The sequence below is a fragment of the Microcaecilia unicolor genome, chromosome 4 (genome assembly GCF_901765095.1).
Source record: "Microcaecilia unicolor chromosome 4, aMicUni1.1, whole genome shotgun sequence".
NCBI classification, from domain to species: domain Eukaryota; kingdom Metazoa; phylum Chordata; class Amphibia; order Gymnophiona; family Siphonopidae; genus Microcaecilia; species Microcaecilia unicolor.
Window position 1 is genome coordinate 167735666 of NC_044034.1, and position 13940 is coordinate 167749605.

The 13940-nt window shown below is 45.2% G+C and overlaps 1 protein-coding gene across 4 annotated transcripts in view; it reads right to left on the reverse strand.

The window, feature by feature from the left end:
* The window catches only part of PACSIN3 (protein kinase C and casein kinase substrate in neurons 3), an 80198-nt gene that overhangs the window by 39530 nt on the left and 26728 nt on the right, over positions 1–13940 (reverse strand). For all 4 annotated transcript variants that reach the window (XM_030200896.1, XM_030200897.1, XM_030200899.1 and 1 more), the window contains exon 3: positions 7163–7319. In XM_030200896.1, the coding sequence (XP_030056756.1) occupies positions 7163–7319 (157 nt within the window). The remainder of the gene's footprint in view (positions 1–7162; positions 7320–13940) is intronic.

The window sequence follows — 13940 nt, forward strand, 5'->3', positions numbered from 1 at the left end:
CGCTGATACGCGCACGCACACCCCTGCGATGTCTCCTTCTTCTCCTGGCAGATCGCACGTCGGTTCCTCATCTGCCCCCAGCCTGTACTCCTCCGTTCCCCAGCGTCCCTGCTAAAACGCGGTGGACGCCCGTCAGTCCCGGCTCCCAGCACCCAAAACAGCACCGGCTCACAGACGGCCACACGGACGCCCAAAGTGGCTGCCTACCAGGATGGCCCCGAACTTTCCCAGCATCCCCAGAATGCTGTTGCTGGCTGAAATCGGCCCAAGCACGGGCCCGTTGACAACGGGAACACCCGGTCCACTTCGCCATGACTGGGGACGTTCCCAACTGTCCCCGGGCCACAGAACATCGTGGCGCTGCCTCACCGCGCCTTCGCTCTCTTCCCCTTGCTTCTCCCCGGGATTCTCCTTCTTCCCATGATGCCCCCTTCACTCACCAGACCCGAGGACGTGTCTCAACCGTCCCCGGGCCTCTGAAACGGCAGCGCTGTTCCACCTAACGCCCCCTCTTCCAGCAAGCTACCCTGAGCGTCCGGCTCTGCCTCTCCTCCCAAAACAGGCCCGAATTCAGCCCAGGACACCCCATCCAGCTACCTCCACTCACCACAGCCCCAGAAACACGCTGCACTGCCTCCCACGGCCCTCCTTCCCCATTCAGCCTAATTCGGGGCCCAAAGACAACTTGACCACCCGGGGCACCCCAGCAACCCCAGAACAACCATCCAACGGCCCCCAGGTAAGAAAAAATATATATTTTCTTTTAACCCCTATGTTACATTCTTCCTTTCAGAAAAGGTGTGCTGCCGTGGGGGTCATCCCCTTCACCCGACAGCAAATCCCCCCTTTCATAAGCCTTTAGTCAGCTGTAAGGAAAACTCCTGAAAGATGGTCCTTTTTTTGCATCCAAATAATCTGATCCTTCAGGAAAGTCCTGGAGAGCTTCAACCCTGTGGCGCTTAGGACACAGAGCCTGAGGACTGATCAAGGGCTCCTGTGAGAATCTCCTGACCGCTTAAGTAAAAATATTTTGTGCATCAAGACCTCAAATTCTGGGGAGAATGGTGCAGCATCTGATGCAAGAGCTGCTGTTGCTGATTTCCCCAGCTCTCCCGACTCTCAGTGCTGGTGCCGCATGTAGATTGCTTGTCTGCCCCTCAACCACAGCCGAGCCTGCACTCAGCAAAGAAGAGAAAATGGCACATGCAGGCACACGTCTTGAGGCCTGTACTTTCTGACAAAACGGTGATAGGTCCCTCCGTGATACTGGTTGGTGCTGAAGCCCCTGCTACCACTGCCGGCTGTGGTCCCTGTGTGCCAAGGTGCGTGCACGTGTCGCCTGCCCTGGATGCTGCTCTCCGGTTCCCACACCAGGAGCAGCGCTTCATCGATTCTGACACCGTAGTCATGCTTAGCCCGCCAATGGCTGACTAGCACCCGACCCCCCCCCCCCCCCCCCCCCGAGAACTGTTTCCAGCTACAGCCTAGCGCTCCCTCATCCGACTGCCTGAAATAATGAAGAATTGAAGCACTCACCCGTGGCTGTAACCCTCAGCGGTGTTTATATATTTAAAAAAAAAAAAAAAAGGAGGCAGGAGAGAAGCTGAAGCCAGGCACGGTGCGAGATCCAGAGACACTTGGAGCTCATCGGGGAGAGGAGAGGGAGGGAACTGGCACCAGGTGTACCCTAAAATCCCATACAGGGAGCTTCAACCCCAAATTAGGCTCTACTGGACCCGGGGACCAAGACAGGAGCCAAGTCAATCAGAGATTCACAGTTATGTCTCTCCACCTGCTAGATAGAGAGAATACTGAGGTGATGTAGCACAGGATCACATATATCAAACCTCTGAGGTTCTCTCTCTCTATCTCCACCTGCTGGCACAGGGACATAGCCCACAAGTCTCTGGATTGATCTGTGGGGTGCTATAGAAGGAAGATTGTTTTTCAGGCTCCTGTTGTGATACTGGTGAAATGATGTTAGGCATTCTTGTCAGTAGCCTTTTTATAGACAGTGGTTGCCAAACCATGTGTCTTTCTACAGTACATTTAGATAAGTAATCTTGTGTGCAATATGGTTTGAATCTTACATTTTAAAATTAGGATCTCTGGTATTTAGCCAAAGCATGAATGTAAAAAAGTATATCTGAATTGCCCTTCCCAACAAATAAAAAGGTCATCAATGTAACATTTATGCAGTTTAATCTTACTCTCGAAAGAATGCTCTTCTACAAAAGTTTGCTCAAAATTGAAAACATTTAAGTTTTTGCAGTGTCTAGTGCCATAGAGGCAGCCATTACAATTCCTTTAATTTGTTAAGAAAACCTTATTTGAAAACAGAAGTAATTCTGAGTTAATGCAATAGTGGCTTTTTTTTTTTTTAATAAACTGATCAGGAATCCTCAAATGTGTAGTTCTCTGTCTAAGTAGGTCTGAAACTGAAAGAAGCCAAAAGAGAGATACGTCTGGCGAAAGCGCAAGCAGAAGAACAAATGGCTAAAAATGTAAGAAGGGGTGACAAAAATTTTTTCAGGTATATTAGTGAAAGGAGAATGACTAAAAAGGGAATTGTGAGACTAAAAGATACTGCGAACCGCTATGTGGAAAATGATGAAGAAAAAGCAAATGTGCTAAATAGATACTTTTGTTCTGTTTTCACAGAAGAAAATCCTGGAGAAGGACCACGATGGACTGGAAAAAGTACAAATGAGAATGAAGTGGATAGAGCACCGTTCACGGAAGACTGTGTATGAACAACTTGGAAAGCTAAAGGTGGACAAAGCCGTGGGACCGGACGGGATCCACCCCAGGATATTGAGGGAACTCAGAGAGGTTCTGGCGGGTCCTCTTAAAGATTTGTTTAATATATCCTTGCAGACGGGAGAGGTTCCGAGGGATTGGAGAACGGCGGAGGTGGTCCCTCTTCACAAAAGTGGTGATAGGGAAGAAGCTGGAAACTATAGGCCGGTAAGCCTCACTTCGGTTATTGGAAAAGTAATGGAAGCAATGCTGAAGGAAAGGATAGTGAATTTCCTGGAAGTCAATAAGTTGCAAAATCCGAGACAACATGGTTTTACCAAAGGGAAATCGTGCCAAACGAATCTCATTGAGTTCTTTGATTGGGTGACAAGAGAATTGAATCAGGGACGAGCTATGGACGTAATCTACTTAGATTTCAGCAAAAGCTTTTGACACGGTTCCCCACAGGAGGCTCTTAAATAAACTGGATGGGCTGAAGATAGGACCCAAAGTGGTGAACTGGATTAGGAACTGGTAGACGGACAGACGCCAGAGGGTGGTGGTGAATGGAATTCGCTCGGAGGGAAAGGCGAGTAGTGGAGTGCCTCAGGGATCGGTGCTGGGGCCGATTCTGTTCAATATATTTGTGAGTGACAGTGCCGAAGGGTTAGAAGGTATAGTTTGCCTATTTGCGGATGATACTAAGTTCTGTAACATAGTGGACACCCGGGAGGGAGTGGAAAACATGAAAAAGGATCTCAGGAAGCTAGAAGAATGGTCTAGGGTTTGGCAATTAAAATTCAATGCGAAGAAATGCAAAGTGATGCACTTAGGGAATAGAAATCCACGGGAGACGTATGTGTTAGGCGGGGAGAGTCTGATAGGTACGGACAGGGAGAGGGATCTTGGGGTGATAGTATCTGAAGATTTGAAGGCGACGAAACAGTGTGACAAGGCGGTGGCCGTAGCTAGAAGGTTGTTAGGCTGTATAGAGAGAGGTGTGACCAGCAGAAGAAAGGGGGTGTTGATGCCCCTGTATAAGTCGTTGGTGAGGCCCCACCTGGAGTATTGTGTTCAGTTTTGGAGGCCGTATCTCGCTAAGGATGTAAAAAGAATTGAAGCGGTGCAAAGAAAAGCTACGAGAATGGTATGGGATTTGCGTTACAAGACGTATGAGGAGAGACTTGCTGACCTGAACATGTATACTCTGGAGGAAAGGAGAAACAGGGGTGATATGATACAGACGTTCAAATATTTGAAAGGTATTAATCTGCAAAACGAACCTTTTCCGCAGATGGGAAGGCGGTAGAACTAGAGGACATGAAATGAAATTGAAGGGGGGCAGACTCAAGAAAAATGTCAGGAAGTATTTTTTCAGGGAGAGAGTGGTGGATGGTTGGAATGCCCTCCCGAGGGAGGTGGTGGAGATGAAAACAGTAACAGAATTCAAACATGCGTGGGATAAACATAAAGGAATCCTGTTTAGAAGGAATAGATCCTCAGGAGCTTAGCCGAGATTGGGTGGCAGAGCCGGTCGGGGGAGGCGGGGCTAGTGCTGGGCAGACTTATACGGTCTGTGCCAGAGCCGTTGGTGGGAGGTGGGGCTGGTGGTTGGGAGGTGGGGATAGTGCGGGGCAGACTTATACGGTCTGTGCCCTGAAGAGGACAGGAACAAATAAAAAGTAGCACATAAGAGTTTATCTTGTTGGGCAGACTGGATGGACCGTAAAGGTCTTTTTCTGCAGTCATCTACTATGTTACTATGGAGCTCATTTTCAAAGCACTTAGACTTACAAAGTTCCACAGTTTACTATGGAACTTTGTAAGTCTAAGTGCTTTGAAAATACACATATATGTATATTACCATCAATGCTTCAACCTGAGGTATATTGGTATACAGCGAGTCAATATCAGGAGTAACCAGAAGGATATCCTCCAAACCTCTATCAAAATCATCCAAATTTATCATATGAATCTCTCACATAAGATTTAGGGCCCTGTTTACTAAGCTGCGCAGTAGGCACACTATTTAGCGCAAACTGAAAATTAGCACACACTAACGATGAGACACCCATTTTATTCCTATGGGTGTCCCTACTGTTGTGCACGCTAAACTGTTAGTGCAGATATATATATCTCAATGAATTTGTAAAGAGGTTCTAGAACAGATCCATTTCCTGATATGATTGGTTTACTTGGCAGATTGGCAAGGGATTTGTGTACTTTGGGTAAGATGTAAAATTGTAGGTAAGACGGGTATAATTAACTTTAAGGAACATCTTTAGTTTGAGAGTAATGTACCCTGCTTTATGTGCAAAATCCACTCTTCCTGCAATTTACTTGTTAGGTCATCATGTAAGAGCAAATACGCCATCTGAGATTTGTTGTTTAATTTCTTTAATACACAGTTCCCTATCCATCACCGCTATTCCACCACCTTTATCTTCCAGTTTTTATAACAATGTTGTGATCCTGACATAATGATTGTATAGCCTGCATTTCAGCTTTAGTGAGTTTATAAAACTCTTAAAAAAAAACACATTGGTGGAGTGGGTCTGGCGGCCCAGGAAGAATTCATTTAGAATTGTAGATGTCTACATTGGCAGAGGACTGAAAAGAATTGCGTGACTTGTAATTTGTGGAATGGGTCATATTTAAACAGCAGGGACAAAAGATAACCCTTCTGAAGTACCTGAATCTCAATATCTGAGAGATCGGTATGTGATAATTAATTGATAATCAGTATTTCAGTTATCACTAGTGTCTGTAAAAATTGCCTCCTCTTCAGCCTCTGGTAGGAAAGAATCTTTGATTATGGTCCGAGTAATCCTCTGTATGCCTTCAGACCATATCCTGTCTAAAAAAATAGTGGGGGGTGGTCAGGTGCAGGAGTGGGGGGAAGGGCTTATGGGTGGAGAGGTGAACACCTCTGAATCATTCCAAATAAGCTTCCTGCTTCTCTCTCTGACAAATTATCTTTGATTGTTACAATTAACACGATGTCTTAAAATCATAAACTGATTGTCTTATAGGTCTAGGTGAGGGGGGGGGGGGGGAGAAAAAAAAGGTCTTAGCTTTTGCTCATGGGTAAATAATATTGCTTTTTTGATAATCATTAGAATTATTTTTCAATTTTAGTTTTCTTTATATCATTCCTGAAACTATCAATTTCATTTATTTACATCATTTACAACTACATCAAAATTGTGATCTTCATTTTTTAAAATGCATATTTTGTTGTCTAAAGAAGTCTTCATAGTAGTGTTTCTTTTTCTTTGATATTTTATTTTAATGTTTTGGTCTTCCTTTAGACATTCCGGACTTCTGATGCAGGCCATTTAGACTGAAACACAGGTCGTGTTGGGTCCTTCAATATTTCAATAAAGAAACATTTTGATATTTTTGTTTGCACACTTCTGTGTGGTTTTTGTGTCTGCTCTCCACTGTCTAGTGTTTCATTTTCATAAGCAACACACAAGACGAATAAGTCACTAGATTTCTCAGAGAGGTCTTTCACATCTCATTAAAAAAAAAAAAAAAGGAATTCCAGCCTACTCAGTGTTTGCACCAGTAAAACTATACCAGAAACTCACTTGCTCAAATGTCATGCAGTTAAAACAAAGTAAAATAATCTACTACTACTACTTATCATTTCTATAGCGCTACAAGGCATACGCAGCGTTGTACACCATACAAAAACAAGACAGTCCCTGCTCAAAGAGCTTACAATCTAGATAAAAACAGTATTACTCATAACATTCTTTCAAAGAACAGAAATTGTATTCAAGACAAAAATTTATGTAAAAAAAAAAAAAAGCACAAATTATACACGCAAAAGTGTTGAAGTCTCCTCCAGTACTTAAATTTTCTTTAGGTAAGTTAGATTGCTGCCATAAGCCAAGAATGGTGAACTCCAATTCAGGAGTCCACATACAGACCTGGCTTTCAGGATTTCCACACTGAATATTCATGAGATACATTTGATTCAGGAACTAAATTAGCATATGTTTGAATATCCTGAAAACCAGAACTGCTTGCAGCACTTCCAGCCAACAACTGGTGTTCATCTTTAATCTCTTACTTCACAAAGAGTGGGGAAAAAATCACTAACCATTTCCAATGTTAAACATCTTTGTAAAACATTTATTATCCTTGCTCAGGATAGTTTGTAACAATTTTTTCATCCTTAGAATCATGAGAACCCCCCTCCCCACCTCTACTGAGCAGATAATAGCAGCACAACACCACCCTCTCTGCCAAGATAAATTCCCAAATCTAAGTAAAATGTATAAATCTATAAAATTAAAAAATAAACTCACTTCCATAAAAACACTCACTATACTCTCTCATGCACCCAAATTTCACACAACCCCTGCAGAATAATCCAGCTAGTCAGCTGCTATCTGACATTTACTCTCCTTACCTTTTTCCACTGATGATCGCCATTTACGAGACCAGTCAGCCAGCTGCTGCGAATAACTCTTCTCTATCTTGGCACGTTCTTGGAAACATGAGACAAGCTCATTACAGAGCCGGTGCCCATCATCTATCCGTTTCACTGTCCGCCGGTAGTTACCCGCCTAATGAAAGGAGAGAAGGTAAGAATGGGGAAGAGGCACAGAAAAAAGGAGTTTAATATTTTTAAATAAGCAAGAAGGAAAAGTGACACATCAAGTTATTGCCAGGGTTGAAACTGGCAAGGCTAAATGTCTGTCTACTATTAGAACCACACTGTGTAGTTCTCTGCCTCCCTAGTTCCGGTTCAAGTTTCCAATTCTACATTTGGCAGACATACCATTTGCTTGTAAACAAGTGACTACTTTTCTACATTCGCCTGTCAAAATGTTGCAACTCCACCCTAAAATTGGCCTTCTCATTTGTGCCATGGCAAGCCCCTGCACGAAAGGGTGCTGAAGGAGCATGTGGCACCTGTTTTCAGCCACAGGAAAAGCAGCTCTATAAAGATACCAGGGAGACAGGCAGAAAAAAAAAAAAAAGATCTGCCAAGTTTTGCCCCTTCTGATGCAGGGTTCCTATTTGGAGGGGCAGAGCAGTACAGGCTGTGAGTATGCACAGAGGCTCTTTCCAGATGATGTAGCTGCAACAGGATGGAAGAATTGGTAGCACAAGGCAGGCAAGCAAGAGAAGAAGGACCAAGGGGTGGAGGGGAGGAGGAAGCACTGTACACAAATGTAAACTCTAGGCCCTGGGTGCTAGAGACCCACAGCAAGCCACTGCATGCTGTCCATGTTACCTATTGCTCTCCAGTTCTCATATCTTTTCAGACCAGCACAAGAGTTCCTGCACTACATGGCTCAGGCTCAGAGCCGTGAGGTGCATAAATATATTTCCTGCCCCAGTAGCAGGCACAAATCAGGGCACAAAGATCCCAAGAGCCAGTGGCCATGGTAACCTGGAATCTATTGAGTCTTGTCCATCTTCACCCTGAATTGTTTTTCCCTCCACTGTTGGCTTTCCATCCTCCCCCCATCACTCTCTGATCAGCATTCATCTTTTAGGCTTCCTACTATCCAGTAGTCACCTGTAGGTCTGGTTCTGGATTCCCTTAACATTTCTTTGGTGGCACCATTGCTCTTCCCTCTCTCTATCCTCACAAGATCTTTATATTCTACTTCAGTTCACGACATTCAATTAGACTATGTTCAAACTCCAAGGTATTGCTGGGAACATGTATTCCTGCATAGTCCTCTAGGTACCTACTCATATCATAGTACAGATAATATGACTTTTGGGCAACATGCAAACTACAAATTTTTTAAATATATTTTTCTTTGGGGGAGGTCACGTGATGGCTTAAGAGAGGAAGCTGTGCCTTTCCATCTCTCCGGGGCCCTCACCCTGCCTTCGCGCTCCAAATACGACATTAAAACAGCAGAATAGCACCAAACCCCGCATAACAATGTGGAGTGGCTTATGGACCACTTTGTGACCCGCGAAACACGAACGACGCCCAGTAGGGCAGTAAAAAAAAGGTGTTGACCATCCACGCGGCCCAGGAAAATCCAAGATGGCGACGGTTGCACTCCAGGAACCACCTCCGCAGTTTCATCCTCTCCAACTGCAGCAAAAAACAGACGCGGTAAAATCCGCGCTTGAACCGCAACTCCTAAAACTATCGGAGCAACTGGCAGCGGTGGAAACGCAGTTGGGAGAAACCACGCGCCGAACGGGCGAGTTGGAGGTTCGTGTTTCCGAACTGGAGGACTCTGCGACGGGCAGAGAAATTTCTATGCAGGACTTTAAAAAAGAGCTGAAATTACAAAGGGACCATCTAGATGACTTGGAAAATCGATCCAGGAGATCTAACCTGCGTATAATTGGCATCCCGGAGTCGGTGTCGGATCGCTCCTTGTCCACGCAGCTGGAAAACTGGTTAAAGCTGGAATTTGCTTTATCAGACAGCGCGGGGCCTTTATGCTTAGAAAGGGCACATAGACTGGGATGCAAGATCAATGCCAACAATAGACTGAGAGCGGTAATAATCAAGGTACACAATTTCATTCATAAAGAAGAAATCTTGAGAGGAGCAAGGGCAAAATGGGACACTTTAACATTTGATGGCGCAGGAGTAAAAATCTTCCAGGATTACTCTGTCGCGCTGCAGGCGCGTAGGAAGGCGTTTGCCCCGCTATGTCAACATTTGGCCCAGAAAAAAAACAGAGATTCGTGCTCCTTTACCCGGCTCAACTAAAGGTCCTCATGGAGGGTGGTTGGAAAACGTTCCACTCACCAGAAGACGCCCGGGACCAGCTACAAGGTACACAATTGCCAAATCCAAGTCAGAATGGCTGATGGAGTTCGGACTCACACAAACCAACACTGAAACATCTGGAGGAGGCACCAGTATTGACAGGCTGTAAGAACTCTTCCAACTTTATGTGGTAGGGTAATGTTACAGTTAAGAAACAGTTTATGTAGAGTAAATGTTAACTAGAGAACTTTAAAGTTTAAAGAACTATAAAGCGGTATAAGATATTATCCCAATTGAGGGCGCATGGTGCGGACATCGCGTGCCTCCAGGAAACTAAACTTTCAGATAAGGAGCACGCGAAACTCTGCCAACAATGGGTGGGTGAAAGCTATTACTCCTCCTCAGGGAATCGGAGTGGTGGAGTGGCTATTCTTTTAAAAAAAGGCCTGCCCTGACAAGCCAGGTTAGTGTATGGAGACTCCGATGGGCGCATAGTATTGCTTCAATTAAACTACCAGGGAACAAAATTCTATTTATGCACCGTGTATGGGCCAAACTCATTTTCCCCCTCTTTCTTCCAGTGCCTGACGGCACTGGGCCTACAATACACAGATGCACCGTGGGTATGGGCAGGGGATTTCAACCAAGTCATGGAGCCAGCCCTGGACAGGTCTTCCCCATGTGCAGTGGCAGCGGTGGGTGAGGCCTGCCAGCCTTATGCAAATCTTTAACCTTAGTTGATCCGTGGCGACTATTGCATCCTGAGAGCAAAGATTACACTCATCAATCTAAGGTCCACCAAACGTGGTCACGAATCAATTACATATTGCTATCCCAATCTTGGTTCTTCAGAGTGCATAGGGCCTTTATAGGCCCCACTGAGATCTCCGATCATTCCCTGATAGGAATAGAATTAAATTTGGGGACTAGAAGGGAAGCTTCTAGATTGTGGCGATTTCCCTCGCACCTATATCAGGATAAGAAATTTGTGGATCATGTGAAGGCCTGCTGGCAGTTCTATGTTGACACGAATGTCGCCCTCTTGCGCCTCACCAACTTTATTTTGGGAGGCCTCTAAGGCTGTTGTTCTCGGAGAGATAATTGCATACATGAGTGCGCGAGCAAAGAAACTGGCAGCGGGCATTTTACAGCTAGAGTCAGCTTATAGGGCGGCAAAAAGATTGCATATAGCTAACCCCAATAGAGAAAACCAAGAGAAAGTGACGTCAGCATTGGTGGTGTTAAACTCGATGATTCACGAGAAATAAGGGGCTACTATTTGCCAGGCACCTAAATTTTCAACGTTTTGGAAACAAAACAGGGAGACTCCTGGCCCAGGCAGCTAGAGCAAAAACAACAAAGAAATTTATTTCCCAAATCAAACTGGGTGCTGGGCCACGGCTCTCCCGACCCGAGGAAATAGCAAAGGCATTCAAAGATTATTTTCAGGAAGTGTATTCCAATAAGGGAGAAACCCAAGGCCCATTGATAGAAGATTATTTAGACGCAGCCATGCCGCGCCTGGAACAAAAAGTGATAGAACAAATGTCGCTCCCTATTAGAGCGCAGGAACTACAAAAGGTAATAAAATCCCTACCACTCCGATCGGCCCCTGGACCAGACGGGTTTCCTAGCGAATACTACAAAATCCTGGGTCACAATTTGGTGGGACCCCTAATTTCATACTATGAAGAGGTGGTGGGGCGTGGGAGTTTTTCCCTGAGAGAAAATGAAGTGCTAATCGCTCTTATTCCAAAGCCGGGAAAGCCGCAAGACCAACTGGAATCCTACAGACCAATATCATTACTCAATGTTGATGTCAAGATTTTGGCAAGGATATTGGCAGACAGGCTAGCGCAACATCTACCGTCCCTAATTAGTGATAATCAGTTCGGCTTCGTCAGAGGCCGTCAAGCTACGGTGAATGTGCGAAACGTTCTCCTGTCCATAGCGCATAGTCAGAACACAAAAAACCCGCTTTTATTAGTAAGTCTTGATGCTGAAAAAGCATTCGATAAAGTGCAGTGGAATTATCTTTTCTGGGTGTTGCGCTGGGTGGGACTGGGGGGCTGGTTCATGGAGGCCGTAGCGGCTCTGTACTCTAATCCCATGGCCCACATAGTGACAAACGGGACCCAGTCAGCAGCATTCACATTGCAACGGGGAACTAGACAAGGCTGCCCACTATCCCCCCTCTTGTTCCTATTGTACTTAGAACCCTTATTACGGACCATCACAAGAGACCCAGACATAAGGGGCCTTTCTATGCCCGCACAGGAGGTCAAAATATTAGCATTTGTGGATGATATATTTTTGACTTTGACTAACCCCGAAACATCAGTGCAGCATCTGCTGGGGGCCCTGGACAAATTTGGGTTTCTCACGGGATTTTCCCTGAACTTTCAAAAGTCAGTAGCCCTTCCAACACAGGCGGAGATTAGGACAAAGTGGATAGGCAAATTTCCCTTTCAATGGGAGACAACCAGGCTCAAATATTTGGGGGTTTATATCCCCATAGACCTATCGGAGCTCTATGCACTTAATATGGTACCCCTAAAGCAGCAGACCACGAAAATGTTGCAAAGATGGCAGGCACTCCCGATCTCACTATTAGGTTGCATTGCGCTTTACAACATGGTACTTTTTCCCAAGTGGACATATGTGTTGCAAATGCTCCCGCTACTCCTACGTCCCGGAGAGGGAAAGTGGCTCCGAAAAAAATTAAATTATTTCTTATGGTAGGGGAAGAGGGCCCGCATACCACTTCCCAAAGTAATGTTACCCCAAATTAGGGGGGGATTGGGACTTCTGGACCTTAAATTGTTTGCCCTCGCTAGTAATACACTGCACATATCAGACTGGTTTCGCAACTCCCACTATTTTACTTGCACAGACACAGAGATTGCTTTACTGGGAAATACCCATTTTGCATGGTGGTTACATGCCCCATCGGTGGACTTGACCCAGTTGGGACAGCTGCGATATGTTCTGTCCCCGCTGCGCACCTGGAGGAGACTCTGTCGGATTCGGTCGTTGAGTCCTTCAGTCTCGGGACTGTTGCCACTTAGTGGAAATTCAGCATTCCCGGCAGGGAGTATTTCACCCGCCTTTCGGAGGTGGAGCGTGGCGGGGATAAAATATCTGTTTCAGGTGGTAAACGACCAAGGGGGAATAAAATCACTTGAGGAGCTGAGGGAAGAGTATGGGGCGAATGTGAATGATTGGTTTGCGTATGCACAGCTGAAGCATTATGTAGCCTCGTTACCAGCAGACTCTTTGAGTGTGGACTCTTGGGACAAGGTTCATGAAATGCTTGGACCGAACGCAGAACAAAGAGGTGTCCGTGGCTTGGAGTGCCGAGCTGCACGTAAACATACAACCAGAGCAAACTGGGGAATGCCTAAAAGCAATGTACAAAATGACAGCAAACGCGGCTTGGTGGGAAATGCAGTACAAATTCCTACTTCGATTGCATATTTCTCCTTACAGAGCATATAGAGCAACATTGCGAGAAACAGACTCTTGTCCTAAATGTAAAAGTGCTAAGGCCCACTTGGGGCACATGTATTGGAACTATGTTCAAATAAAAATCTTTTGGACAGAGTTGCATGGCCATGTGACACAGATCTGGAACTCATCTTGGAAGCAGTCTCCAAGACAACTATTCGATGTATTCGGGCTGCAAAGACCAACACCGGTGGGATTTAGAAGCTTTTTGCGTAGAACTATGTTAATGGCGAAGAGAACCATAATGCAGTTATGGTTGACGGAGGACCGTCCCACAGTCCCACACTGGAGATCAGCGATGATCCAGGCATGCGCCTTGGAAAAGAAGGGTATACCGGACTTGGCCTCCAGAAAAGGAGTGCAATTTTGTAACACCTGGGCCCCATTCTGGGACTCCCTCACACCAGTAGCAAGAAGCAAAATATTGAATTGTTGACTCATGCTTGATAGAGAAGGGTTGGGGAATAAGATAGGAGGGAATAAAAGGAAAAGGCAAGACGAACAATGTGTTCTATAAGATATGTAACTTGAATTAATGTTGTAAGCTGTTGATGTTTGGATTGCAATAAACATGATTTATACAAAAAATATATATATATTTTTCTTTATATCCCACAAAATCTCTGCAAAAGAACCCTTGTTTTGCTCTTTTAGCATTAGTACAGGAGAGACTCCACCAGTGACTCCTAATGCCTAAGATCAAGACAATCTTAGGCAGCAGAAATCATGGATACATCCTCTAAGTGGGAGTACAAGAGAGAGAGACTAATGATAAACAACACAGAATAGAGCAAAACAAGCAGTGCACTTTTACTAGCAAAAAAGGTGCCGGTACTCAAATGCCAGACCACCGTTCAGGGGTGGGGTGATCACTGAGGGATCTACCCCACAATAGCCAGACCCCCTGCAATGAGTCACAGAATCTATGACAAGGCAGAACTGGTGTGTAGAGCCTGAGCTCTTTCATTAAAACTTGGGTCAA